This window comes from Ruditapes philippinarum, unplaced genomic scaffold (assembly GCF_026571515.1).
Source record: "Ruditapes philippinarum isolate M1 unplaced genomic scaffold, ASM2657151v2 ctg422_1_1_1_1, whole genome shotgun sequence".
NCBI lineage: Eukaryota > Metazoa > Mollusca > Bivalvia > Venerida > Veneridae > Ruditapes > Ruditapes philippinarum.
Genome location: NW_026865596.1, coordinates 258081 through 286030, shown reverse-complemented (window position 1 = coordinate 286030; position 27950 = coordinate 258081). Strand labels below are relative to the sequence as shown.

The following is a 27950-nucleotide window of genomic DNA, read 5'->3' as shown; positions in this document are numbered from 1 at the left end:
GTGCGAGGAGATTGGACAGCGGAAACACACGAGCAATAACGACAACAAGCGAATGTGCCATGTGACTCGGGGTAAATAAGGAAAGAAAACAGCTGACGTTTGATGTAAATAAACACAGAAAGGAACCATTTTTTCGATTTCTTTCTCCCCTTCTTCTGTTGCATAATGTCTCAGAAAGCTTCACCTCAAAAGACAATGACAGGAAGGGAAATACCAAATCGTAGGATTGCAGATATTTCGAATTTGCCAGCGGATTACTCGACGACCCCTGGTGGATCTATCTTTTCTACAACGCCAGGAGGTAATTTATAAAGGCATATCGTAAAGTAGTAATGCATATTGTTAAACATTGTTACTTATATGTTTTAGCTGCATTCTTTCATGATAATGTCATTTCGTGTCGCAAATGTTATCCCTGTTGTCAGTTACATTTTTTGTGGAGACCATGTAAAATATTCAAGATGGCTGCTTAGCAATCCCCCATAAGTTTAATTATATATATGTTTTATACAATTATAGTTCTACACTAAAAGTACGGAATGAGGTTAAATTAGATTATAGGTTTAAACAATTGGGTAAAATCCAGAATATAGCATTCAGAATTTGTTGACAATTAAAACATGTGGCTATATCCCAGGTCTAGTCTAGACCAACTGTTTAAATACTACGCATAGATTTTGAGTATGGGCAATATCTCAGTGCCTATTCTAGGACGCGCGATTGCGCGATTCACGCTAGTATTTCACAGATCGCGCACAGTTCAAAATCATGTGCGTGAAAATCGCGCATCTATATAGAAAAAGTAAATAAAATCAAAAAACTTCCATTTGGTTGTTTTGTTTACATGTACAACGGGAACCGAAGGGAGGTAACTGTAAGCTAATTATAATAATTTACTACCGTATGGTAGTGGTTACGGGAGTTGACGGAAATTAACGGAATGTTCCGTACTGACCGGAACTAGTGTGCTAGGTCTGACAGTTGGGCGCCATTTTAGTGTAGAATATAATCTAGAATAATTAGGCAATTCTTAGCTTGGCTACGATCCAGACGTGAAAGGTAGGTCGAATGTTTGTATTGTCAATCCCTTTATAATCAATTGCGGCAGTTCTATAATAATTTGTTTTCGTTTAAAAATTAAGGGGGGACAACTTCTGCTTCCTTAAATGAATATTTTCGTTTCAATTATTTCATCGGTTGAACGCCGCTGTGTAAACTAAATGCAGACGATATGTCTAAGAAAAGAATAACAGATTTTTTTGGTAAAACATGCGCTGAAAAAGCATCATCAACAGTTACTAACGATGCACAATCCGATTGTACAATTGTCCCCAGCCTCAAATCGAATGAAAATGAGACCGCTGATGAACCTGGTCCTTCAAAAAAATTCAAGCCCTCTACTTTCCAAAGTTCTTGGAAAAAAGATCGACCCTGGCTCGATGTCAATGAAAAGGGTGAAATGATTTGCAATTATTGTATTGACAATAAAATGACCAACACATTTACAACTGGCTGCACTAATTTCCGTACATCCACACTAACTCGACACGTTGCAACTACTGACCACAAGCTTTCAGTTCTTGCCAAAACCGAGAGTAAATCTCTAGAAAAAACTGTTCAAAACGTTGTTTCTCAACAGGAAGGAGCTGTCACATCAGCAATTGACACAGTTTACTGGTTAGCCAAGGAGAATATTGCCACAGAGAAATATTCATCTTTGTTAGAACTTTTAGAGAAAGAAGGCTGTAGCAATGTAAAAAATTTGAATGTTGGTGGAAATGCATCTTACAGGTCCACTACAATTGCACAGGAAATTCAACAAGCTATTGCAGACACACTTATGGCTGATATCATAAATGAAATGAAAGGTTCATTTTGTGCTGCTATCCTGACAGATGAGAGTACAGATATATCAGTGACTGGTAAGCTAATAGTGTATGTGCGATTTGTAACTAAAGATTTTGAGTTGAAATCACACTTCCTAGGGAATTTTAACATTGGTGAAAAAGATGCAACTACTATCACTGACAAATTGGTAACCATTTTAACTGAAAGGGGCATACCTGCTGAAAAAATACTTTGCCTTGGCTCTGATGGAGCCAGTGTGATGACTGGAGTGAAAAATGGAGTTGCAGCGCAGTTGAAAAGATTGTCACCATTTCTTATTAATATACATTGTGTTGCACACAGGTTAGCTCTCTGCACCAGCCAGGCAGCTTCTAAGCTAGATATTATGCAGCAGTACAAGTCTACACTTACTAGTCTGTACTATTACTTTAAGGGATCATCTGTTCGCAGCAGTAGGCTAGCTAAGATACAGGACTTATTTGAACAACCCCAGATAAAAATGAGAGAAATGCATGACATAAGATGGTTTTCTTTCTATAATGTGCTAGAAGGTATATATAAGTCTTGGAGTGCTCTCATCATTTATTTTGACTCAACTGAACTGTCAAAGGACCCAAAAGCAACTGGCCTCCGAAAGTCTCTCTTACAATATAAATTTCCTGCTATGACCTGGTTTCTTATGGACATTATACCTATCATTACAGCTCTTAACCTGGTCTTTCAGAAGGATTCACTTGATGTTGCAGTAATTAAACCTATTGTGTCCAGCACAATCTCTAAGCTTGAGTACTTGAAATGTAATGAGGGACATTACAAACAGGAATTTAAAAGACTGTTGAATGATGGGAATAAACTTTTTGACCATGAGCTAAGTTACAAAATACAACAAGAACAAATGGTTGAATTTGCAATGGAAAACTTTATTGATAAATTGATTGAAAACATGAAAAAGAGATTTCCAGATGACAGTGTATCTGTTATTTCAGCCTTTGATGTACTGGCAATGAGGGACCTATCATTTGTGCCTCCTTCAGAAGTAGATATCTATGGATTAGAGAAGCTTGATGTTTTGCTTGGTCATTACAGCCAACCAAGAGGTGACCCTGAAGTACCTGGCATTGTAGATGAACAGGCCACCAGAAATGAATATTCTTTATTGAAGCCATTAGTACTGCAACAGAAGTATCCAAGGGATCAGCTTGCTGTTCTGTGGAAAATAATCTTTGAATGCCACAGAGACCAATTCCCAAACCTGTTAAAACTTGCATCAATTGCCTTGACTTTGCCTGTGCAGACAGCTATTTAAGAACGTGGCTTTTCATGTCAGAATAACATCAAAACTGCCCAGAGAAACAGGCTGAGTGAATCATCCCTGCATACCCTGATGACAATTAGCATTGAGGGACCACCTCTACGATGTTTTAATGCTTCAAGGGTTCTCCAGGAATTCAAAACCAAGAAGCAAAGAAGAATTTTTCAAAAACTGTCATTTAATGCTGGCATGTAAAAGAAAAACATGTAAAAGCAATAAAATGTAAAAGGTAAAACAATAAAACATGTAAATTGATTAAAATTGGTAGTTTATATTGGCACCCCTAGATTTTCAAAATCCCCCCCTTTTTTGAAATAGAGGGGGGAAAATCACCCCTATTTTTGAATTCCTAGAATAGACACTGATATCTCCTACGCATATAACATAAAAGTCTGCGAAATGTGGCGCTCATTAAAGGTTTGAGACATGTTAAATCCATGTCGAACATGCAACAGAGATTTTCTTTCCTTATACTGTTATAAATATAAGTGGTAGACTGGTACTGAATAACGGACCTATTCACGATCAGGAACAGCCCTTCAAAATGTTCAGATTAGATCTGACAGACCTTTTCACAATTTTAAAGTTTAATAGCTTCCAAATTCAATTTGATTGAATCACAGCTTCATTAGTATATGCCAAATCGGAAAAAATATATGCTAAACCAGGGTCTTTCGATTTTATAAAACCCTGGCTTGATAGTAATTTTGCAACAGTATTTTTGATGACTTCTTACTTTGTGGAAACAAAAATGAAGCTGAGTGTATATAGAACAGTAGGCACATGTCTGACACTGACAGTTACGCCGAATACAGTAGGTAATTTTGTCATCAGACTGGTCAAATTACTGAGAACATATTCATATTCTGCATGGGTTTACAGTTCAGGCATTTACTCCATTAGACTGTAAAATCTGAGAATCAAATTGGAAGCAATTCAACTTTTGATTTGAACATCAGCACTACAACAGTGTAAACACAATGTAAATTTTGAACAACACAATGGTGAAATGAGATTTTGATAATTGTTAAAAGAAAAAAAAATCAGGAAAAGACATAATTCAAAGCCTAATTGATGTACTTTGTGAATTTTTTGCAGAATTGTGACCAGGTCCGTCAGACCCATTCAGAAAATTGTGAAGGACCGGTCTTTTCTGTGGATGGGTTATTTATTCGGCACTTGTATTTATAAGAAAAAAGTTGCTGTAATGAAATACGTTTGTACATGTAATGGTTTACCCTTTATCCCTTTACTTTATATAGACATGTTTTGATGGCTTTTCACCCCCTCCTTTTTGAGGCCTCAAAAATAGTGAAAAAAATGTCTTATTTAGGTTATCAAAAAAAGTGATCACTTTTTTGGCACCGCCCCTATCAAAAAGGTAGGATGTGCTCCCTTTTGTTTTGGACTTGTCAGGGGCTAAAAATGGCCTCGGGGTAAATCTTAAGGTAACATGTAACCAATGCTGAAAAGCCTTTGACTTTTATCTCAATCCATTTAGAAGTTGCAGCACTTAAAAATCAGTTTTGATGGGTTAAAAACAACGCAACATATTAATTTTTGGTAATTTTGAAACTTTGCCATGGTAACACATGGCTTGAGCTTGGCGGTGACTAGGGTGAAGAAGTCGCCTTTGAATGAGTAACTCCGCTTAAAACAAACTTCAAAGCCATTTCGAAGTCGCCCGATTTTTAGCTCACCTGTCACAAAGTGACATGGTGAGCTTTTTTGATCAATTTTCGTCCGGCAGACCTGCATCCATCTATTAACTTTCACTTTAAACGACATCTCCTGATAAACCGCAAATCCAATTTCATCCAAACTTCACAGGAATGTTCCTTTGGTAGTCAACTTTAAAAATTGTTCAAAGAATTTAAGGTGACAACAGACACTTTCCGTAGTAATCACATAAATGTCATTTAAACCAACTTGTTTTAGTAATAATTGTTATTTATTTAATCTTTGTGTATTAAATGTCGTTGATCATCATAAAAAATAACATATTTGAAAAAAATGCCTTTGTAAATGATTGATTTTTAATAAAAATCCTAAAATTTTAAATCGTCATATCAAAGTCATTTTTTATTTTTTTGTCATCAAACTTTTGGAAAATAAACATACTTATAATATCTGGGGAACAGTGTCTCAAATTTTTTCTATCTTTTCTCAAAAAAATATTACGTAACGTCAAACATTTTATGCGACTTTTTTCACCATACATATTATGTAATTAAAAATAATTAAGTCGCTGATTGAGCAAACAAAAATCCCTGACACTGTTCCCTCCGTAAATGAATTCCCTTTCATGTGCTTTAAACCACATGTTAATTGCTTGATTATTAAAAAAGTTATGCCGATTCAAAGTTAATCCGACCCGCATCAAATGAAGTGTCATAAATCGGCTGTTCTCTCTCGGACCCCTACGTTTCAAGCTAAATAATTGCATAATGCACAAATATCGCACCAGAGAGGGTCACAAGTTGCGGTAACATACTCTTAACATTTTATGACCCAGTGACATCTGACCAATTAAAAAGTTGCTGATTAATATCAATTTATAACAGAAATTTCTTCAAATCTTAACGTGATTTACCGTCGGTCTTGTATCGGTCGCACATGTCACGTGACTTTCGGTAAAATTTGAGGCACTCGGTGGGGGGAAATGGAACGTATTTGTGCACCGCTAGCGGGGTATTTAATTGTTTCACATTTGAAGTTTATTATTATTATCATCAGCATTATTATTATATTATACCAGTGTCACTCTATCTGTGTATTTGTGTATGAAATTCCGTTAAAATATAATTTAAAATAACAAAAAAACTGAGCTTCTGACAGTCTTTTAAAGTCCATGGTAGATGTACAAATAAGAACGGGATATTATATATTTTTTTCTCCAAATTGATATAAATGCTTCACATATTTTAATAGAAATAAAAGGTATCACTCGATCATTATGATCTGACCTTCTTGACTTCTATTATCATGAAAATCATCTATGCACGGCATAGAGATCCAGTTTCTACTGCGATATACAATAAATTCCAAATTTTGTCCCAGGTTTATTAGTACTTTGTTCGATTTACTAGCGAACAATTTATTCAAAGCATTCACTGATAATTTATTTTATTATCTTTTTATTGATTCATAGAGAAATAATCATCCTTAGACAACCTAAAATGGTTTAGAAATTTGTCAGGGACACCTTACCACAAGTCATATAGGCGCTCACATAAAAAATGTCTGTTTTTGTTGTTGTTTCACTTGACATTGTTAGAAAACGAGGTTGAATGTAAAGCAAGCCCTTGAATCCGTACAAAAGTCCATAAACTCAATGTAATATCTATCAGATTAACGGGACAGACAAATTATTTTCACACATTATGCATATTTTAGCAACTATATTTTTAATCAACCCCGTGGTTGTGTGATTTGTCGCTATGCTTAATTATTTATGTTTCATACATTATGTTACATACATTGGCCGACAATTTATTTTATAAAAAAGGCTAAATAAAAGGTAGATGATATTCATAAAAGATGTACGGTATTTGCACGATACATGAATTACGAATAGTATGGACCAGTATGGACCGGTAATTCACGCATATATGGAACTACCGATTTCCCTCATTGATGGCTCAACAGGGGGCTGAGCGTTATCGATAATTGACAGGTTACGCGATAGCAGATAAAAATGGTACAGGTACCGTTTTAAAACGTTTGGAAACACATTTTTTGGACTAACTGCTTCCAAAATTAAATCACGAATGTGTTCAGAAAAGGTTGATAAATCTACTAAGCAAAAAATCTCATTTTAGGTATTTTCAGTGATAATTGACTCCGTTGTCACCTTAATTCCAAGCAGAACTCTGGTTGCCATGGCAACCGAAAGAAAAAACTTAAAATATATTCTTTTAGAAAACCAAAAAGAGCTTAAATATTTGGCATGAAACATCATATACTTTGATATAGTCAGTGTCTACTAAGTTTGTTCAAATAAATGCCCTGGGGTCAAAAATGGCCCCACCCAGGGGGTCATTGATTTTCATTATTTGTTTATAGTAAAAACTTAAAAAATCTTCTTTTAAAAAACCCAAATAGCTAGAGCTTAGATATTAAGCATGAAACATCCTCTAGTGATACTCTACCAAGTTTGTTCAAATAAAAACCCAGGGGTCAATTTAAATTTGTAAATAAAATATTATTATTGAAATTTCTGGCTTTGGTTTTCTTTAAATTAAGTTGGCACGCTGACAAGTGACATAAATTATACAAAATTAAATGTCACCAACATCATTGATTGTGGGCAAATCACCCAATCCTTCATCTGACGAAAATTACATCACTCCATGTATATATGTAAATATTGTGTTTGATATTGGTATACAAAAAAACAGGAAATTTAAGATTTGGCGTGCTGTTACAAAGGCTATGGTTCAGTCAACATTTGTGCCAAGTTTGATCAGTAAGGGGTTAATGGAGTTAATCAATGATTTTTAAGTCAGATCCATAGGGAAATGATAAAAGGAAAGTATTTAGTGGTGTTTTACCTATTATATATATCTGAGTAATCCATATGGTATAAAATGATACAAAAATACTTAGTCCTTAGATAAGGGAAGCACAACTTTATATTGTCTGCTCAAGAAGGTGGTTGCTTACTGTTGATGATAGCCCATGACCTGTTTATCCTTTAAAGTAACTAAAAACCAACATTATATATCCTCATTTTTATGCAAAAGATGAGCATACTACATTTCATAATTATTTTCAACCTTTTGAATAATAAAAACGCTAAAACGTGCCGTGATTTTGCACAAGAAACAAATAGGCAAAAACAAAAGTTATCACAAGAACTCTAGGACATCTTCAGATAGGGCTTTATGTTTGCAATTTTGCATTATAGTTAAGTAATTATGTATGGCAAGGATGAAGACCAGAAACAAGCTGGTCAATATGTGCGCATTGGCAATTAATTTGGAAATTTTACTGAAAACGACCAGATTTTAAACAAGAGGCAATGAAAAATGACCTATGAATTAGTTTTTGATATATAATACAAGATGTTAGTCAAGCTTAAAATCATTAAAGTTTAATTTAGCACTAAAACTCACTTTTTTAAGATGAAAATTTTCATTTTTGATGAGTGCTTTTGTAGTATATACAAAAGTTTTCCGATGAACTCTGTGACAGTAATAACAAGATGTCCTAAGAATTCCATACTTCGTGTAACAGTTCCTCCCCTTGCACCCAAACCTTACTGGAATGGAGCTTTAATTATGGGCTCTATTTCATTGGACCCTACTAGGCTACCTTGGAAGACATTTCCCCAGTTCCAACTTTAACCATTGTCCAGTCACTTGCATACAAAAACTGGTTCACAAATATGAACTCCAGGGAGAAAACAGATTAAACAAATTGCTGTTTTCATATGGCTAAGGTCAACGAGGTTAATCAAATTCTGTTTCTGTGTTAGTGTAAAATATATATTATGTTTATATTATCAGTCCTATTGTTATATTGGAAAATGCTTTTGAAAGTAGCAGTGATATTTTTAAAGCACTCAAAAACTGCATTAACTGCATCTGAAACAAGGCAATATCCTGTAAGTGAAAATAAACTCAGATTGCTTCACTCTCATGTTAATCTTCACTTCAATATTTTACTATTTTGATGTGATGAATCCCTCACATTTAAATTAAACGAGTTTCGAAACCCTGTTACTGTATAAAGTGTATATAGTAAAATTTAAAGAATATATTTTGCAAGAAGTATGGTTTAGTGACCAACATTGTCAGATTCTTGTGATAAACACTAGCTTTCACTGCTTTCACACAAATAACAGTCTGTCCTTAGGTGAGCGCTTCGGGGGCCAATGTTTTCTAATATTGTACATCTACTATAAGGGAAAGTCAAATTGAGGGCTTCTTGATGTTCTATAAAATATTTTACCAAACTACCATGATGGGGAAAACAATTAAATTAAATTATAGGTGCAACAACTCTTACATTTCAACTATATTTTCACAGAACTATCATCACCAAGAAAGTTATTTTGAGAATGCTATATGTAAAATTGATGAACAGATACAGTGTTAGTGTTTAATAGTAAGGAAAAATATAAAATCATAATCTGCTAATGTTTATAAAAGTTATTATTTTCATTTTAGGTACTAGAATATTTTATGAAAGGTCATTCCTGATGAAATGTAGAGAATCTCCTTTGGCAAAAACACCTCCAGCAAATATGGCAAATATTCCAGGAGTAACCTCCCCTGGCAATGTTGATGCAAAAGAGAATGGTGTTCAAGATCCAAAGCCTACAATAGGTATTTTTTGATATCAGTTTTAGCTTTTAGAGCTTTAAAGGAACACATAAAGTAATTGAACCATAGGTCCCAGCAAGTTAATTTCATGGTTCACAAAGTACTCAGGAGGTGAACTTTTGTCATAATGTCACTTAAACAATGACATTTAGTATAAAAACAGATATGAATATTGAAGCCATCTGGTTAGCTTAAAAGGTGAAACATTTTTTTACAATCTTCTTCTTTAAAAAACATACAATCATGTACTGGTACCTGTCAAGAAATTTTGCTTTTTAAAATTGTATATTCTGGTTACAACCAGGAAGACTTAAAGATTTGCCATTTGTCCGTCCCTAAAATTGTTTCATATGATCACTTTTAAACAACTTGGAACTATTCCAACAACTTTATTTAAAATAACATAAGTTATACATATTAGATTTAATTTAGAATAACATAAGTTATACATACTAGATTTAATTTAAAATAACATAAGTTATACATATTAGATTTAATTTAAAATAACATAAGTTATACATATCAGATATAGTTACGGGTAAGTATGTCAAGTCCAGGTGTGCCATTCTAAACATTTGCTTGTATTCAGTAAAATTCACATTTTCTAGTCATTATCTAGACTACATATATGCAATTTGCAAAAGGTTCACACTGAACAGTTTCAGGGCCTTGAAATTGGAATGAAAAAATGGTTTGTGTAAACAAATTTGGTACTTAATATTATTATAACATTTGAAATTTTGGCTGCTCATTTAGAAATTCAGTATATAGGTGAGGGTTAATATTCTGTTTTGATCTTTTTCAGTTGAGAAGGTCAGTGAAGAAAATCCACAATTTGAAATGGACATTTAGAAAACCCAGCTTGCCTTACAGCGTGTTTATAGTAACATTATTAATCTTCAGGTACAGAGCTGGAGTAACTATTTCCTTAGAGATTACTGACTGAACATGTATGAACATCAGCAGCTTGACTACACTAAGTACCGGATGATCTGTCTTGTTTACTATGTTACTCTAAAGGATTTACTTTAATCTTCATACAGTTGCTCCTCCTCATCATCAACATATACATGACAATGGTTATTAACTTGGGTTCCTATATACAAGAATGATTGATTCCCACATTTAGAATCACATTTATAGAAATTGTTGACTATTAACAATATGTCATTAATCAAGGATTTTACTTCAGATTTAAGATAAGTCTTTCCTTATCAAACATATTACAAAGGTTAGGGGTTCATTTCTCTGGCACCTTATTTCAAAAATTCTCTGTCATTGAATTTTGAAATTCATTTAAAGAGTATTTTTACCAAGTCTTTTTAATTCCTTCAGGGGTTTACTTCAAAATGCTTTCATTATATATTGGAAAAAAGCACATATATTTTGATATCAAAATTGATGTGCATGAGATTGTATTTTTACATGTATATTATTGTTTATTATACCCCCACCACAAAATGTGGGGGGGGCTATAATGGATTCGCTTTGTCGCGTCGGTCGGTCGGTCGGTCGGTCCGTCCGTCCGTCGGTCGGTCCGTCTCCATTTTCATGTCCGCTCTATAACTCCTATACCAATTGAAGGATTTTCTTCAAACTTGGCTCAAATGTTCATCTCAACAAGGGGATGTGCAGAACCCATATTGCCCATGTGTCAGCTCAAGGTCAAGGTCACAATTGAAGGTCAAATATCAAACACTATCAAATATTACACAGTATGTCGTGTCCGCTCTGTAAGTCTTACACTAGTTGAAAGATTTTCTTCAAACTTGGCTCAAATGTTCACCTCAACCAGGGGATGTGCAGAACCCATGTCGCCCATGTGTCAGCTCAAGGTCAAGGTCACAATTGAAGGTCAAATATCAAACAATCAAATATTACACAGTATGTCGTGTCCGCTCTGTAAGTCCTACACTACTTGAAAGATTTTCTTCAAACTTGGCTCAAATGTTCACCTCAACAAGAGGATGTGCAGAACCCATGTGGTCCATGTGCCAGCTCAAGGTCAAGGTCACAATTGAAGGTCAAATATCAAACAATCAAATATAACACAGTATGTTGTGTCCGCTCTGTAAGTCCTACACTGATTGAAAGATTTTCTTCAAATTTGGCTCAAATGTTCACTTCAACAAGGGGATGTGCAGAATCCATGTTGCCCATGTGTCAGTTCAAGGTCATGGTCACAATTGAAGGTCAAATATCAAACAATCTAATATTACACAGTATGTCATGTCCGCTCTGTAAGTCCTACACTACTTGAAAGATTTTCTTCAAACTTGGCTCAAATGTTCACCTCAACCAGGGGATGTGCAGAACCCATGTCGCCCATGTGTCAGCTCAAGGTCAAGGTCACAATTGAAGGTCAAATATCAAACAATTAAATATTACACAGTATGTCGTGTCCGCTCTGTAAGTCCTACACTACTTGAAAGATTTTCTTCAAACTTGGCTCAAATGTTCACCTCAACAAGGGGATGTGCAGAACCCATGTTGCCCATGTGCCAGCTCAAGGTCAAGGTCACAATTGAAGGTCAAATATCAAACAATCAAATATTACACAGTATGTTGTGTCCGCTCTGTAAGTCCTACACTAATTGAAAGATTTTCTTCAAACTTGGCTCAAATATTCACCTCAACCAGGGGATGTGCAGAACTTATGTCACTCTTTTGCTTGCTTAAGGTCAAGGTTACACTTTAAGGTCAAAAATTGACTTACAAAATATTCTTAAATTTTACGTTTATTTGAATATTTCTAAATCTAGAAAAGGTATTTGCTTGAAACTTAAAATATTTTTGAAGGGTCACAATTCTGATATGCTGTTCGTTCAAGTTTCATAACTCTGTATTGCATTTTGACAAAGTTATGCCCCTTTTTAAGTCTTCAAATTTACATACAACCAATACTAGACAATATATTGTGTCTACTCTATAAATTCTATACTAATGGAAGGATTTTCTTCAAACTTTACTCAAATGTTCAACCAAACTGGGTGATGTGCAAAACCCATCTTACCCTTGTGCCAAATTAAGGTCAAGACCACACTTGAAGGTCAAAAATTGACTTGAAAATAAAATGTTTAGTACATAGGGAAAATGAAAGGTTTTTTGTAACTGTTTCGAACATAATTTGATAATAAATTTATACTATTACCTGTACTATTAGTCTTTTTTTCACCAGAGATAATTTCTTTTTATGTATTTGTGCCAAATAAGTTATTCCCTTAACCACCTTTCCAAGTGGTCTTCTGTCAAGGACATTTGTGGGGGTATGAATCGCATTCAGCGATAGTTCTAGTTGATTTTTCTTATATGGACTGCTAAAATGAGTTAACGGAATTAGCTCAGTTTGTATATCTATGGAATTTCTTTACTAAACATTTATAGTAGAAAATGAATTTTTTTCATACAAACAAACTGTACATTAATTAATAATTTACCAGTAGTGATGTATAGTTTTGAATTTTATTTTAACTGTAAACATTTACAATCAAATATTATTGAATCTTGAGAATTTAAAGATAGACTAGTTTATTTTACTGGATAGCATCATTGTTTTATTGTTTTATTTTCTTGGTGATTTCTTATTGTCAAGTATATTGTCATAACTGCCTACTTTTTTATCTGTGATTATAGAGGTAAAAAAATGCTCTTTCTGAAAATAGCCTTCAATATGAACACAATATGTTTACCAGAGATACAACTAGTATAAACACCATATTTTATGCTTGTTGAGTAGGGCTGTTTTCCAAGTATTATTGTGATAATAAAATTTTGTTCATTTAAGCCCTTCACTTATTTTACGATGCAATATTGTAGCCAGATTTTGACCAGCACCCTACTAGCATTTACTTAAGCTGTGAGAAAAAATAAAGTCACAAGTCGACAGGTCAGGGCTATATGAAGGATTTATAAAACATCAAGCTTGGAATTTCTCAAAAACTCATGTACTGTGACAGATGTATCATGACACCATGTTATCATGCAGCAATTTCATGAAGCAGATGCTAGTGGCAAATCTGAATTTCTGATGGAAATCAGGAAAATGTGTATAAATAATTTTCTGTAGAACTTTCTGTCACAAAACCAACCATTGAGAAGTAGTATTTAAAAAGAACAGAGCATCATGAATCAAAGAAATACCAGGAAAAATGTAAATAACATGCAAGTTTTGAGGTCTCTGGATGGATCCAGGAATTCCGGAAAGCATATTGCAAAATTACTGGGCAAGAAACTCAAATTACTTGACTTAATATAGGAAGGGGAGTCATTGTTAGTAATGTGCTAAATGGATATCCTGGATGCATATAATACCAGGCTGAACATTATAAAATGGCTTTTTATAGAACCTGCATATCTAAATATAGTCATTATATGACATTTTAACTGTGTTTATAAAATAAATAATGATAAAAAAATAGACATGTTAAGCTTTACTCACATTCTTTGAATTCATAGTTTATGCAAAGTCTTTCAGAGAATTAATCCTTAGTCCATTGCTGTTGGTATAAGAATTTTTGATAAACTTTTCCTTAATTTATCACTTTGGCTTTTAACTTTTCGGTGAATGATATGAACCTGGTTTGTCCAACTGTCTGTTAGCAGTTTTTGTGTCCGATCTATCATTTGATCCGGTGGAAGGATATTGAAACTCAAATTACTTGACTTAATATTGGGCTTCCTGAGATCATAATTGGCCCTGCCCATGGGATAACTTGATTTATATAGGAAAGGACATGTAAGTTTCATTGTGTGAAACTACAATGCCTAGAGCTTAGATATTTAGTATGTGGCATTCCATTATTGACTTTTACAAAACTGATATGATTCACACCCTTGGTTCAATATTGGCCCAGCTACAGGGGTCACTTGATTTATATAGACATAAATGGAAAAACACATGTGAGACTTATTGTGTGATACAAAGAGGCACAAAGCATAGATATTTGGCATTTAATATCACTTTGTGGACCACAAGATAACTGGTATTAATCTTGCCCCTTGGGTCAGTTAATATTGTGTTGTAAAGGAAAACACATTTAGGTCTTACTTTGATAAAACTACATAGCCTAAGTTAAGATATTAGACTTTTAGCATTACCTTATTAGTCTCTACAAAACTTATTAATCATGCCCCTTGGGTCAATTTTTGCCCCACCCTTGTGGTCAGTTACTTTATATAGTCTTGTATGAAAAAACACATTTCAGTCTTATTTTGACAAAGCCAAGAGATCAGATATTTAGCATGTAGAATAACCTTGTGAACCTCTGCAAAACTGATATTAATCATGCCCAGGGATCAATATTGGCAAACCCCAAGGTCACTTGATTTATATAAACTTATAGGAAAACACATTAAGGTTTTATTGTGTGAAACTACAAGTCCCAGAACTTAGATAGTCCCAGAACTTAGATATTTGACATGTAGCATCAATTCATAGATTTTTACAGAATTTATATTAATCATGACCTTTAGGTCAAAATGGGCCCTGCCCTGGGAGTCACTTGCTTTATATGACTAAGATATAGGAAAAAACTATATTTGGCATGTAGTATTGCCTTAGTAGACTGTTAAAAAAGTTTTATGAATTGTAAACAGTCCCTCCACCTTTGAGGTTGTATCATATGCTGATTAAGATACAACATTATTCAGACAAGGTTCTTGATTGGGTCTCTACTCTTATTAAAAGATTATTCTGATTACTCAAACAAATTTACGTTAAGCGTATTTTCCAGCCTTTGTTGTTTTCTTGTTTAAAGAATTCATCCTATGGAAATGTTTAAACAAAGAAAAGTAATTTTGTATGTTTTACATTGCCTTTTTTTGGTGTGTGTCTTTTTTTTTTTTCATTTTATACATATCCAAATTATAGAACATCCGAAATTGCATACAGTTTTGCACGTACAATTGATGATTTTAAGCATTTATAGTGTTCATTTTAATCAGTTTAAATGTCTAAATAATTTATCACTTAAATCAAAGTCTTAATACCTTGAAAGTGAATAAGGTCAGATATCATGAAATGTTTTCATTGAAGTGTTTTGATAATAAAAATACTTGACAGTAATATTTCAATCTAGCTAGTGTGTGTGTAATAATATCAGCACAATATTGCATGAGAATCAAGTGTATCATTTACCTTGACACCGATCAAAAGGTAAAAGTTTACACACTGTCGAAAACATAATTATTTTGTAGTTGCATTAAAAAGTTAAATCATATTGCAGATGGTCAGTCAAAATGTATTATTTCCTTTGTTAGCTCACAAGATTAGCTACTGTCAAGGCTCACTGGCCCTCACCTCTTCGTCCACATTTCTTTGAACATCATCTTTAAAACCACTGTGTTAATATCAAAACTTTCTATAAATGGTCCTTGGATGATCATCTTCTTTTAAAGTTGTTCATAAAGTTTCAATGTCTGCAGAAGTCTGGTTGTCATAGCAATAAAAAAAAAAGAAAAATATAAAAAATCATCCCTCTGAAACCATGAAGACAAGAGCTTAGATAATTAGCATGAAACACCATGTATTTGATTTCTTCTAAGTTTGTTTAAATAGTAGCCTTGGGTTAAAATATTGGTCCTGTCCTGGAATGTGGGGGGTGGTTATTGGGTTTTCCTTTTATGTATTATGTAAAATCTTGAAAAATCATCTCCTCTAAAACATTAAAGACAAGAGCTTAGATTTGAAATACATAACTATTTCCTGGTGTAGTTTATTGGATCAGCTTGCATGATCACAGACATGGAGCCAGATGGTTTTTTGTCTTGCAAATCATGTAGGATTAGTCAGTCACTTGCCGATAAATTGGTTAGTTATCCAGGCAAGCCGATAATGTGGACAGACTGCCAAGATATGACCAAAATTGTATTACAGTCTGCATAAAAACCAAGTATAAAAACACACAAAACAGACAGAAATTAGCAATAAAGTAATTTGCATGTTCCTTTTGTAATGAACTTTACACTTTCCCTCCCTTTTGAGGCATTTTTGAAATCCAGTTATATTGAATATTGGAATGGCATTGTTCATCTGTCCTTTTGTCTAAATCTAAAAATGAGCCTAAGTCTCATCTTGAAATTAATGACAATACATTATGTAGAAATAATGTTTTAATTTCATTTTATCTTCAAAGGCTGACCTGAAAAGTCATGTTCAAAGAAGTTTAAGCAGGTTCTTTGTATCATACAGTGATGGATAGCAATTTACTAATTTGTTTTCCCCTTTCAAATTTACTCCACACTTTCTGCCTTTTTGAGGCATTTCTGAAATCCAGTTATATTGAATATTAAAATGGCATTGTTTCCAGATGTCTGATTTTAAAGAAACATTTTTTTGGAAGGAAGTTATTATTATAGTCCTGTGGGTGTACCTTTTGTCTGCAAAGTTTAACATTGATCATAACCTTTATTTTTTTGGTGTATTGTCTTCATACTTGGCTACAACAACCCTTGAGATAAAACCTTCAAGTACACCAGACTAATCTTGACCTTTATACATAAATGACCTTGACCTTGAAGGTCCAATTATTGAAACTTTCTTATTTTGCTGCAACTGGCTATAACTTTGTTATTAATGAATAGACTGGCTGTATATTTAGAATGAACATTCATTAGGATTTGACCTTCATGTATTATCAAACTAAAATTGACCATCTGTACCTTGAAGATTAAATTATTGAATTTTCACTGATTTTGCTATAATTGACTGTAACTTTGTAACTTCAAACTTGGACAAAACAACTTTTTGGATAAGACCAACTAAAAGTTTGAACTGACCTTAACCTTGAGCTTTAAATGACCTTGACCGTCCATGTCAAATTATTGAATTTTACTTAAACTGTCATAATTTTGTTATGTCTACAGATTTGATTTATAATTTGACTTGTGACCAAACAAACATATTGAATTATTTAGATGTGAACTTAACCTTAAATTGACCTTGAAATCAATAAAATTATCTTGTTTTTTCCTATAGATATGGAATTTGGACCATGTGCACAGTATTAGATGTAATTTGAACTTTGGTATCAGTTGACCTTAGATTTAACTTAGTGACCATATTTCTTGTCCTTTGATGTACAGCTATAAAAATTGGACCATTTGCACAGTTTTAGTTGTAAAATAGAACTTTGATATCAAGTGACCTTGATTTTGATGACATGACTTACTTTCTTGTCCTTTGATGTGCAGCTAATAAATTTGAACCATGTGCACAGATTAAGATGTAAAGTGAACTTTGATATCAGCTGGCCTAGATTTGACAAAGTGTCTTACTGTGTTGTCCTTTGAGGTACAGTCACGGAATTTTGGCCATGTGAAATGTGACCTTCACCACCAAATTCACTAGACTTAACTGCATTGATAGATTCCTACTCTGATCTTTTATTTGAATAACAATAGATTTAACCACTAATCTGATAAGAATTAGATAGGACAGTGATCTACTTCAATTGTATTGAAAAAAAAAAAATTCTGTTCCTACATTACTATTTGAGTGTTGTATTAATGTGATGGCACATAATTTTTATATGCCCAAAAAAATTTCGGGTATAATATGTTAAACCCCCCTGGCGTACGTCCATTAGTCTGTCTTTCTTTTGTGTGGCTAAAAAGAACAATAGAGAGAACAAAAGAGTAGCCACATTATTACTGTCCCGTTGGAACGTCCGTCTGTTAGCAATTTGGTTTCCGGAGCATAAGTTCCATTTGGCCCACATTGTGTAGAAGACCCCTATTGTTTTTGGGATCCCAAGGTCAAAGGTCAGGGTCACTATTACCTTACCTGTAAACAGTTTCTGGAGCATAACTTTAGTTCCATTTGGCCCACAATATTCAAACTTCATAGGATGGTTGTCCATATTGGGTAGAAGATCCCTATTGATTTTGGGATAACAAGGTCAAAGGTCAAGGTCACTATAACCTTAACTGTAAACAGTTTTCGGAGCATAACTCAAGTTCCATTCGGCCCACAATATTCAAATTTCATTGGATGGTTGTCCATATTGGGTAGAAGACCCCTATTGATTTTGAGGTCAAAGGTCAAGGTCACTATTACCTTAAAACTGAAAACAGTTTCCGGAGCATAACTTAAGTTCCATTTTGCCCACAATATTCAAACTTTATAGGATGATTGTCCATATTGGGTAGAAGACCCATATTGATTTTGGGAATCACAAGGTCAAAGGTCACTTTTGCCATAAAACTGAAAACAGGTTCCGCTCAATAACTTAAGTATTAATCAACTTACAGCTATTGCATTTTGAAGGAGGTAATACTTTATTTAATTCCCATGTCTTACAAATGCTTCATCCTTGCTTAAAAAAACACTTTCGGGCATATAATGCTCCACCTAGCTGTGCTCTTGTTCACAAATGCAATCTTGTTTTCTTTAGGGATATAAATTGAGCACTGGGCTTCAGTGGGCCATGGTTAGGGGTACCAAAAATAGATTTCTAAACATTTGCTTATACATGTATAGCTTTTATTAGCTCACCTGAGCTAGCTCAGGGTGAGTTTTTAGGATTGTTGAATGTCCGTCGTCTGTCGTCCGTCCACACTTGTTCGTTAACACTCTAGCGGTCATATTTTTGTCTCCATCATTATCAAACTTTGTCAGGATGCTTATCTAGGTAATAGTTCGAATGAGTTCAAACATGGGTGATGTCCGATGAAAAACTAGGTCACAAGAGCTAAAAATAGAAAAACCTTGTTAACACTCTAGCGGTCATATTTTTGCCTCAATCATCATCAAACTGTGTCGGGATGCTTGTCTAGGTTACAGCTCGTATGAGTTCGAACATGGGTCATCTCGGGTGAAAAACTAGGTCACAGGAGCTAAAAATAGAAAAACCTTGTTAACACTCTAGTGGTCACATTTTTGATGCAATTATCATCAAACTTGGTCAGGATGCTTGTCTAGGTAATTGCTTGGATGAGTTTGAACATGGGTCATCTCGGATGAAAAACTAGGAGCTAAAAATAGAAAAATCTTGTTAACACATGTGGCTACTGTTCTGATCCAAATATCCTGGAAATTGGTCTGAAAGTTTTTGATGATTTCTAGGTCAAGATCTAATATGGGTCACCTGGGGTCAAAATCTAGGTCACACTGCTCAGATATGGATAATCCTTGTTAACACTAGTGGTCACTTTTTAGCTCGACTTTTCTATGAAAAGGGGAGCTATCCTACTCGCCCCGGCGTCGGCGTCGGCGTTAGCGTTAGCGTCGGCGTTGGCGTCACACCTTGGTTAAGTTTTTCGTACCACCCCACTTTATTTCAGAAGTATTACAAGTATGGCTTTGAAACTTACCATACTTGTTCACCATCATAACCTCCATCTACAGACAGGAGTACATAACTGTGTCAAGGTTTTTGACAGAATTATGGCCCTTTTTTGACTTAGAAAGTGTATTGAGCTTGGTTAAGTTTTTTGTACCACCTCACTTTATTTCAAAACCATTGGAGGTATTGCTTTGAAACTGACCATACTTGTTTACCATCACGACCTTCATCAACAGACAAGAGGACATAACTCTGTCAAGGCTTTTGACAGAATTATGCCCCTTTTTGACTTAGAAAATACATTGAATATGGGTAAAATCCACTTATTGCCTTAACCCTTTGAGATATTGCTTTGAAACTTTTAATGCTATTTCACATCATTACCCCCATCTGTACGCAAGAGAAGGTAACTCTGTCAGGGATTTGTTTTAAAAAATTAGGCCTTTTATCGACTTAGAATCTTGGTTAACTTTTTTGTACCAGTCAACTTTTTGACTGAACTGGTTGAGATATTAAATTGAAAGTTGGAATACTTGTTTACCATCATGGTCCCAAAACATGGGCAGGAGAAGGTAATTCTGTTAAGGATTTTATTTGAATTATGGCCCTTTTTGACTTAGAAACTCAGTTAAAATTTTCATTCTTGTCCACTTGTTGACTTAACCATTTGAGATATTACTTTGGAAGTTGGAGTTCTTATGTGCCATCATGAGACCTATCTGTAAGCAAGAGAAGATAACTCTGTGAAAATGTTTCTTGATTTGTACTTAGAAATTCCTAGTTAAAGTCTTGTGTGCCCTTAACTGTCAAAGTTTTGTTTTATAGGCAAGCACTAAAAAAGTCGAGCGCGCTGTCCTTCTGACAGCTCTTGTTTACTCACCTGTCATGAAACTTGGTCAGAATGCTTGTCTAGGTAATTGTTTGGATGAGTTCAATAGGTCAGGTGAGCGATCTAGGGTCATCATGGCCCTCTTGTTTATTGATGGTATTCTTCATATTTGGAAGGAACATACCTCAGATGTTCCAGTGTTGGGAATCACAAGGTCAAGGTCACCTGTGCTAACAATAGACTTTTTACACTCTTTCAAACACAGTCTTTGTATTTTTATACCATATTTAGATGGAACATACCTCAGTTTGTCCTTTAAGTTTTGTGTAGTTTGGGTCACTTGGTTTAGGGTCACTTGGTTCAAGGTCAAGGTCTTGCGTTTATATATATTTGATAAATTTTTGTAAGTTGAATATTTTTCAACTCCATCACATTGCAGTGAAATGCCAACTTATACTTTACACAATGACACACCATCATGATGACTCTTGTCGAGTTATGTAATTGTTTTTACATTCTTTAAGCAATTTTTCTGTCCATAACTTGAGTGATTGGGTAAACTTTTTTGAAAAATTGTAACTGATGGGAATCTGGGTTGGGGGCATTTGTGTTTACCAAAGATGTTTATGTTTACTTGTTGTAATGAGACTAAGCATAAATGTATATTTAAAGGAAATGCTACAAATGAACTGCAATCAAAATATAAACATGCTGAAGTTATGTCACTTGTTACTTGAAAATAAGTAGTTTTCCTCCATTTGTTATTGAGATGCTAAATGTTGACATGAACTTATATGTACCAAAATATGAAAGTTTTCATAAAGTGTAAAGCAGCAGTAGATAGGTATTTTGGTGTGTTTTGTGATTTTATTTCTGATGAATTGACAAATTTACTGAAGGAGTAAGTGGTGATACTTCATAGAAATATGTTTCTCAAGAGTTTGCAATGATCCTTATTTTGTAAGTGGTGCAGTTTTATTTTTGATGTCATTATGTGAGTTCACCTGGCACAAAGTGTCATTGTGAGCTTTAAAGATCGCTCACTGTCAGTAGCATGATGTATATCTGTTTAATTCTGTTATAGGCATCTTCTGGTATACCACTGGGTCAGTGTTTATGAAACTTGCCAGGAATTGCATCTTGCTTGAGACTATATCAAAGTTGCTCATATAATTACACATGGACTATTTCATTATGTAATAAGAAATAGTGAATGTAATGACTGTTAGGGTAATCTTAGACCGTTTTTTTCTTTGAAATTCTAGAAAGTATTGAAGGGATTTGATAAAACTTCCCTCACTATCTATTCACTTTAATGGTCTTCTGTATTGAAGAAATAATAACTTCATTAGCAAGAAATCTCAGGTGTGCAAATTAGGTTCTTTGTGTCCCTCTTATATCCACATGCTCATTACTACATAAAACTATTCTGTGTTTGTTACTGTTTGTTAACATGGATATATTAAACTTATTTTATCACCTCTTTGTATTTATTTTTTATTTTAGTATTTTAGAAATAAGTAATTCAATTTTGTTAATTAATGATAAGAATTTCAAATATTTGACATTTCTTATATTTTTGGATATTTGGGAATAGATTTAAGATAATGGTATATGAAAAGTTTATTTTATCACTATTGATTGATATTAAAAGAATGCATAGTTTTTAGGCTTTGTTTTTTTTTTAAATTTCACCTTAATTAACCTTCATTGTTGCACTGATAGTATACAGTGGTATTGAAAATTATTTTTTAGTCAATATGCATCATTTGTATATTCTGGGAAAAAATCGGAGTAGATCTATAATATGCACCTGGCAGTCTGTCTGTTAGCAGATTTGTTTCCGCTCTGTATCTTTTTAACCAGTTGAAGGGTTGAAACTACTTAGCAGAAAAATTAAACATGAGACGATGTGCCAGGTGCAGGTGAAAATAATGATCATTATTATAACAATGTTCTATTTCAAATAGAAATTGTTTAGTGTTAGAGGGACTAATATAAGTTGTGTCAAAAAGCTGTCGAAGCCTATTAAATATGCTACTTTAGTGGACTACTCTGTATGATAACTCTGTCACTAATAATTCCTTTATTTCTGTAGGTACACCAGTTTAGTCACTAACAGGAAAAACGTCCACAATTTACTTATTTTAATAATTGTTTTTAAGCTGGTAATTTAAATAAATTCAAATGTCAATAAAATAACTGGATCGCATATAAGATCAAAACATGCATTATATTATATATAAATTATGCAAGATAATTTAGTCCTAAATATCTTATGAACTTTGCTCTGCGGCTGCTGATTCTTTTTTAACAAGTTCTTATCAGTTATTTCATGTTTGATTAAAACAAAATAAAAATAAATAGAATTGCCGTTCAGAAGAAAATGTCAATAATGTAGACTAACCCGAAAGTTAACTGAAACCTGATTATGTTGATCATTTTCTGGCCTATTTAAACCTAATCTGAGGGGGGAAATGTTAAAATTGTGCGTTTTGGTCAGTGGAGATAAGATAATTTAACCCTCAAATCGTCCCCAACGGACATAACATGATCACAAAACATTATATTGACATAAATAAATAAACAACAGAACAATTTAGTTATTAAATAATGTTTAATGTGTTGCAAGCGACTTGGTTATAGCTGACTGTACATGAAATGAACCAACAGATATATGTACAAATATTTCCTCATTTGCAAGAAACATACATTAATTTTTATTAGTCCCCTACCGGTTTACCGGAGGGAACTTTAGGTTTACCCTCCGTCCGTCTGTCTGTCAGTCTGTCCGTCCACAAAACTGGATCCGGTGATAACTTGAAAAGTACTGAAAATATTTTTATGAAACTTGATATATGGATAGATGGCAGTATGGAGATTATGCACGTCTTTTTCTTTTCTTCCTATGTTGAAAATTCTGGTTGCTATGGCAACAAATAGACTGAAAATATGGCAAATTTTACACATAAAACGGGATCCAGTGTTAACGCAAAAAGTCATAGAAATATTTTTATGAAACTTGTAATATGGGTAGATGATGGCAGTCTGGAGATTATGCACGTCTTTTTCTTTTCTTCCTATTTTTATTCTGGTTGCTATGGCAACACATAGACTGAAAATATGGCAAATTTTACACATAAACTGAATCCAGTGATAACTCAAAAAGTTCTGGAAATATTTTTATGAAACTTGACATATGGGTAGATGGCAGTCTTGAGATTATGCATGTCTTATCTGTTCTTCCTATTTCGAAAATATATTGGTTGCCTTGGCAACAAATAGGCTTAAAACATGGCAAATATATCAATATTTGTGATTAGTCAAAAAGAGCTGAAAATTTTTATGAAATTGCATCTTTAATTCAAGAGTTATCTCCTCTTTAAGAATTTTGCTTTTAAAAATGTTATATTTTGGTAACAGGGATGTTTCAAATATTAACTTTAGAGTGTCCTTCAGTCCATCTATCTGTCTGTTCATAAAAACTGTTTCCTGTGATCACTTTTAAAGAACTTTTCCAACAAATTAACTTAAAATAGAGAAAAATTGAAACATTAGTGAATGGCCAATGGCCCTTCAGAATGTTGATGGGGTTCTAACCGGTAGGGGACTTATGGATTGCTTGCAATACTATGATAATTGCTTGTTGTTTAATAAATAACATTTAAATAAATTCAGTCAAAGTACAAGACAATTTGGTAGAAAGTATGAAACAGGTACATCTATTATTTAATTCCTTTAACAAAACTTATAATGAAATCTTAAGTTTCTTAATTTCTCGGACATGTTGACAGTCAGTTATGCTATTTCGAAAATCATTATCAGATTAGTGGATACTATATAAGAACTTCACTAAACTTATAATTCACTGCTTTCCATCCAATCATCGCCTAGAGATTTTCACATTTTTGCTCTACTTACTGTACCTGTATATTTTGTCATAGTGCACAATGTCTGTTAAGTAAAATCATTAAAATCTGTTTTCTGACAAATCAAGACGATCGATATGCAAACAAATAATCTGTATAAAAATTAGATTGAGAATCAATTGTTCATTTATGATAAAAGCTGTATATAAATTAATATAAACAAGCAAATTCGTTGAATTTATATCCCCCACCGAGTACTGGTTATTATTAACACAACAACTGAAGACATAAGGCTTTATTTATATATTAATCATGGCATAAACAGTAATATTCTTTGAACTTGATAAATATTCAGGGCAATAACAGAGCCATAACTTTGTTTTAAATAGTAAAATCTGGAAATGCCAATGAGATGTATGCATACTACATGACTAATCAAGGGCCATAAATCTGAGTTATAAGTATCTGACTGGAACAAGGCGACTATATGCACATCTCCTCTTAGTATCCCATAAAGTTTTATTGAATTCCAGCCAGTAGTAGCAGAGAAATAGCGAGGAAACAAATATTTTTCTATATGGATACTACATAACTAATCAAGGGCCATAACTCTGAGTTAAAGTGTCTGACCAGAACAAGCCGACGATATGCGCATCTCCTCTTGGTATTGAAGGTTCCCATAAAGTTTCGTTGAATTCCAGCCAGTAGTTGCAGAGAAGTAGTGCGGAAATGATTTTTACTCTATATGCATACTTCATAACTAATCAAGGGCCATAACTCTGAGTTAAAGTGTCTGACCGGAACAAGCCGACGATATGCGCATCTCCTCTTGGTATTGAAGGTTCCCATAAAGTTTCGTTGAATTCCAGCCAGTAGTTGCAGAGAAGTAGCGCGGAAACGATTTTTACTCCATATGCATACTGCATAACTAATCAAGGGCCATAACTCTGAGTTAAAGTGTCTGACCGGAACAAGCCGACGATATGCGCATCTCCTCTTGGTATTGAAGGTTCCCATAAAGTTTCGTTGAATTCCAGCCAGTAGTTGCAGAGAAGTAGCGCGGAAACGATTTTTACTCCATATGCATACTGCATAACTAATCAAGGGCCATAACTCTGAGTTAAAGTGTCTGACCGGAACAAGCCGACGATATGCGCATCTCCTCTTGGTATTGATGATTCCCATAAAGTTTCGTTGAATTCCAGCCAGTAGTTGCAGAGAAGTAGTGCGGAAACGATTTTTACTCTATATGCATACTACATAAACTAATCAAGGGCCATAACTCTGAGTTAAAGTGTCTGACCGGAACAAGCCGACGATATGCGCATCTCCTCTTGATATTGATGATTCCCATAAAGTTTCGTTGAATTCCAGCCAGTAGTTGCAGAGAACTACTCCGGAAACGATTTTACTCTATATGCATACTACATAACTAATCAAGGGCCATAACTCTGAGTTAAATGGTCGGACAAGAACAAGCCGACGATATGTGCATCTCTTGATATTGATGATTCCCAAAAAGTTTCGTTGAATTCCAGCCAGTAGTTGCAGAGAACTACTCCGGAAACGAAATTCGGACGGACAGATGGACGGACGGACGGAAGGACGGACGTTCTCACAGGACAGTAATTTTGTGGCTACTCTATTGTTCTCTCTATTGTTCTTTTTAGCCACACAAAAGAAAATAGCCACATAATAGCATTACGGAATGAATGACATCAAAGAGAAAGAACAGTTACCTATTGTCCCTCTAGCCACATAATTACTCTCCTGTGAGTGCGGACGGACGGACAACGCCAAAACTATATCCCCCTCCCGATTCCATCGGCAGGGGATAATAATTAAGCACATATGGGTAAAATAATTGACTACAAGCAATTACCACAAAATGATACAAGAGACTAGAATGAAACAATAAGCAAAAATTTTAAAAAAGAGATCAGCCATGGTTCAGTACAAAGACCATCCCAAAGAACAGCAGGTATCAGTAGCAGCAATCTGATATATACACTCAACCATAAAATTAAGAATATAAAATGACATATGCAACAATATGAAGTTTGAAATGTTTGTATGGCAATAACTGGACTTGACATGGGCTTAAAACTGCAATAAGATGATGTGAGGTAAGGTTATGAGTAAACATAAAACATGCAAGACATTAAAAACCGTTTAAAACGTGGTTAACCCCAAATTAAATTTGAGAAGAGCTGAACAGCAGCTACCCAATAGAGAAAAAACAAAGACACAAATAACATGGCAGGACCTACTGCAGCTGGATCTGTAATCTTCATTCTAGGGATCCTAATTTCAATCAGAACACCTCCCCGGCAACAACGAGTGCCCCCGAGGTGCCGGGGTCACTCCCTATCCCCTTCAAGCCCAAAATAATACTACTAGTAAAAGGGCTAGAGGCAAGAAGTATCCCTGATCCCATCATTTAATTTGAGGAAGGGTATATACACACTCGTCTCTAATTGCCCTACTTGTGGAGGTGGGGACCCAGCTCCTGTTTAAATACATGTACATAACAACGATAAGCACTTAAGAAACAAGAGGACCATGATGGGCCTTATATCGCTCACCTGATTATGAAGGCTTAATCCTGTAGCCGCTAGAGACTTCGTTAGAGTGTTAACAAGGTTTTTTTTCATATTTGGGCAGTGAGACCTAGTTTTTGATCCCAGGTGACCCATTTTCGAACTTGACCTAGAAATCATTAAACAATTTCTCTGACCAAATTCAAGTAGTTGGATCAAAGCAGTAGCCTCTAGAGTGTTAACAAGGTTTTGCCATATTTGGGCTGTGTGACCTAGTTTTTAAACCCAAGTGACCCATATTGGAATTTGACCTAGAAGCCATCAAAACAATCTTTCTAACCAATTTTCAGGATATTTGGAATGGTACAGTAGCCTCTAGAGTGTTAACAAGGTTTTTTTTTCATATTTGGGCTGTGAGACCTAGTTTTTTATCTCACGTCACCAATATTCTAACTTGACCTAGAGATCATTAAACAAACTTTCTGAGCAATTTCCACGATATTTGGATCAAAGCAGTAGCCTCTAGAGTGTTAACAAGGTTTTTCCAAAGTTGGGCTATGTGACCTAGTTTTTGACCCAATGTGACCCATATTCGAACCTAATCTTTATATTATCGAAACAAACTTTCTGACCAATTTGCAGGAAAGTTGGGTCAAAACAGTAGCCTCTAGAGTGTTTATAAGGATTTTGCTATATTTGGGCTGTGACCTAGTTTTTAAACCCAGGTGACCCATATATTCGAACTTGACCTAGAAATCATTAAACAATTTCTCTGACCAATTTCAATGATATTTGGATCAAAGCAGTAACAAGTTTTTTTTCCAAAGGGCTGTGTGACCTAGTTTTTACCCAATGTGATCCATATTGGAACATGATCTAGATATTATTAAACAATCTTTCTGACCAATTTCCAGTTAGGTCAAAGCAGTAGCCTCTAAAG

General features: G+C 34.3%; 2 protein-coding genes and 2 long non-coding RNA genes across 4 annotated transcripts in view; all 4 read left to right on the top strand.

Annotated features, from left to right (window-relative positions):
- LOC132729668 (uncharacterized) overlaps window positions 1-27950 on the top strand; it is a 95489-nt gene that overhangs the window by 40363 nt on the left and 27176 nt on the right. The gene's annotated exons all lie outside the window — the stretch shown is intronic.
- On the top strand, window positions 12-10928 carry LOC132729674 (eukaryotic translation initiation factor 4E-binding protein 1-like). The gene is made up of 3 exons (XM_060715482.1): window positions 12-301; window positions 9334-9492; window positions 10295-10928. The coding sequence occupies exons 1-3, from the start codon at window positions 166-168 to the stop codon at window positions 10339-10341; spliced, it is 342 nt and encodes a 113-aa protein (XP_060571465.1). The 5' UTR covers window positions 12-165; the 3' UTR covers window positions 10342-10928.
- LOC132729673 (zinc finger protein 862-like) lies at window positions 842-3495 on the top strand. The gene has a single exon (XM_060715481.1). It carries the CDS (start codon window positions 1232-1234, stop codon window positions 3152-3154), a length of 1923 nt encoding a protein of 640 aa, XP_060571464.1. The 5' UTR covers window positions 842-1231; the 3' UTR covers window positions 3155-3495.
- Window positions 12782-22266, top strand: LOC132729675 (uncharacterized). Its single transcript, XR_009625654.1, has 2 exons — window positions 12782-15643; window positions 16332-22266. It is a non-coding gene; the product is annotated as an uncharacterized LOC132729675 (long non-coding RNA).

Excerpts from the sequence above, each read along its gene's own strand:
- LOC132729674 (XM_060715482.1), top strand. The coding sequence starts at position 166 with ATGTCTCAGAAAGCTTCACCTCAAAAGACAATGACAGGAAGGGAAATA. Across the intron at positions 302-9,333 it reads CTTTTCTACAACGCCAGGAG|GTACTAGAATATTTTATGAA; the intron begins GTAATTTATAAA and ends TTTTCATTTTAG. Across the intron at positions 9,493-10,294 it reads AGATCCAAAGCCTACAATAG|TTGAGAAGGTCAGTGAAGAA; the intron begins GTATTTTTTGAT and ends GATCTTTTTCAG.
- LOC132729673 (XM_060715481.1), top strand. The coding sequence starts at position 1,232 with ATGTCTAAGAAAAGAATAACAGATTTTTTTGGTAAAACATGCGCTGAA.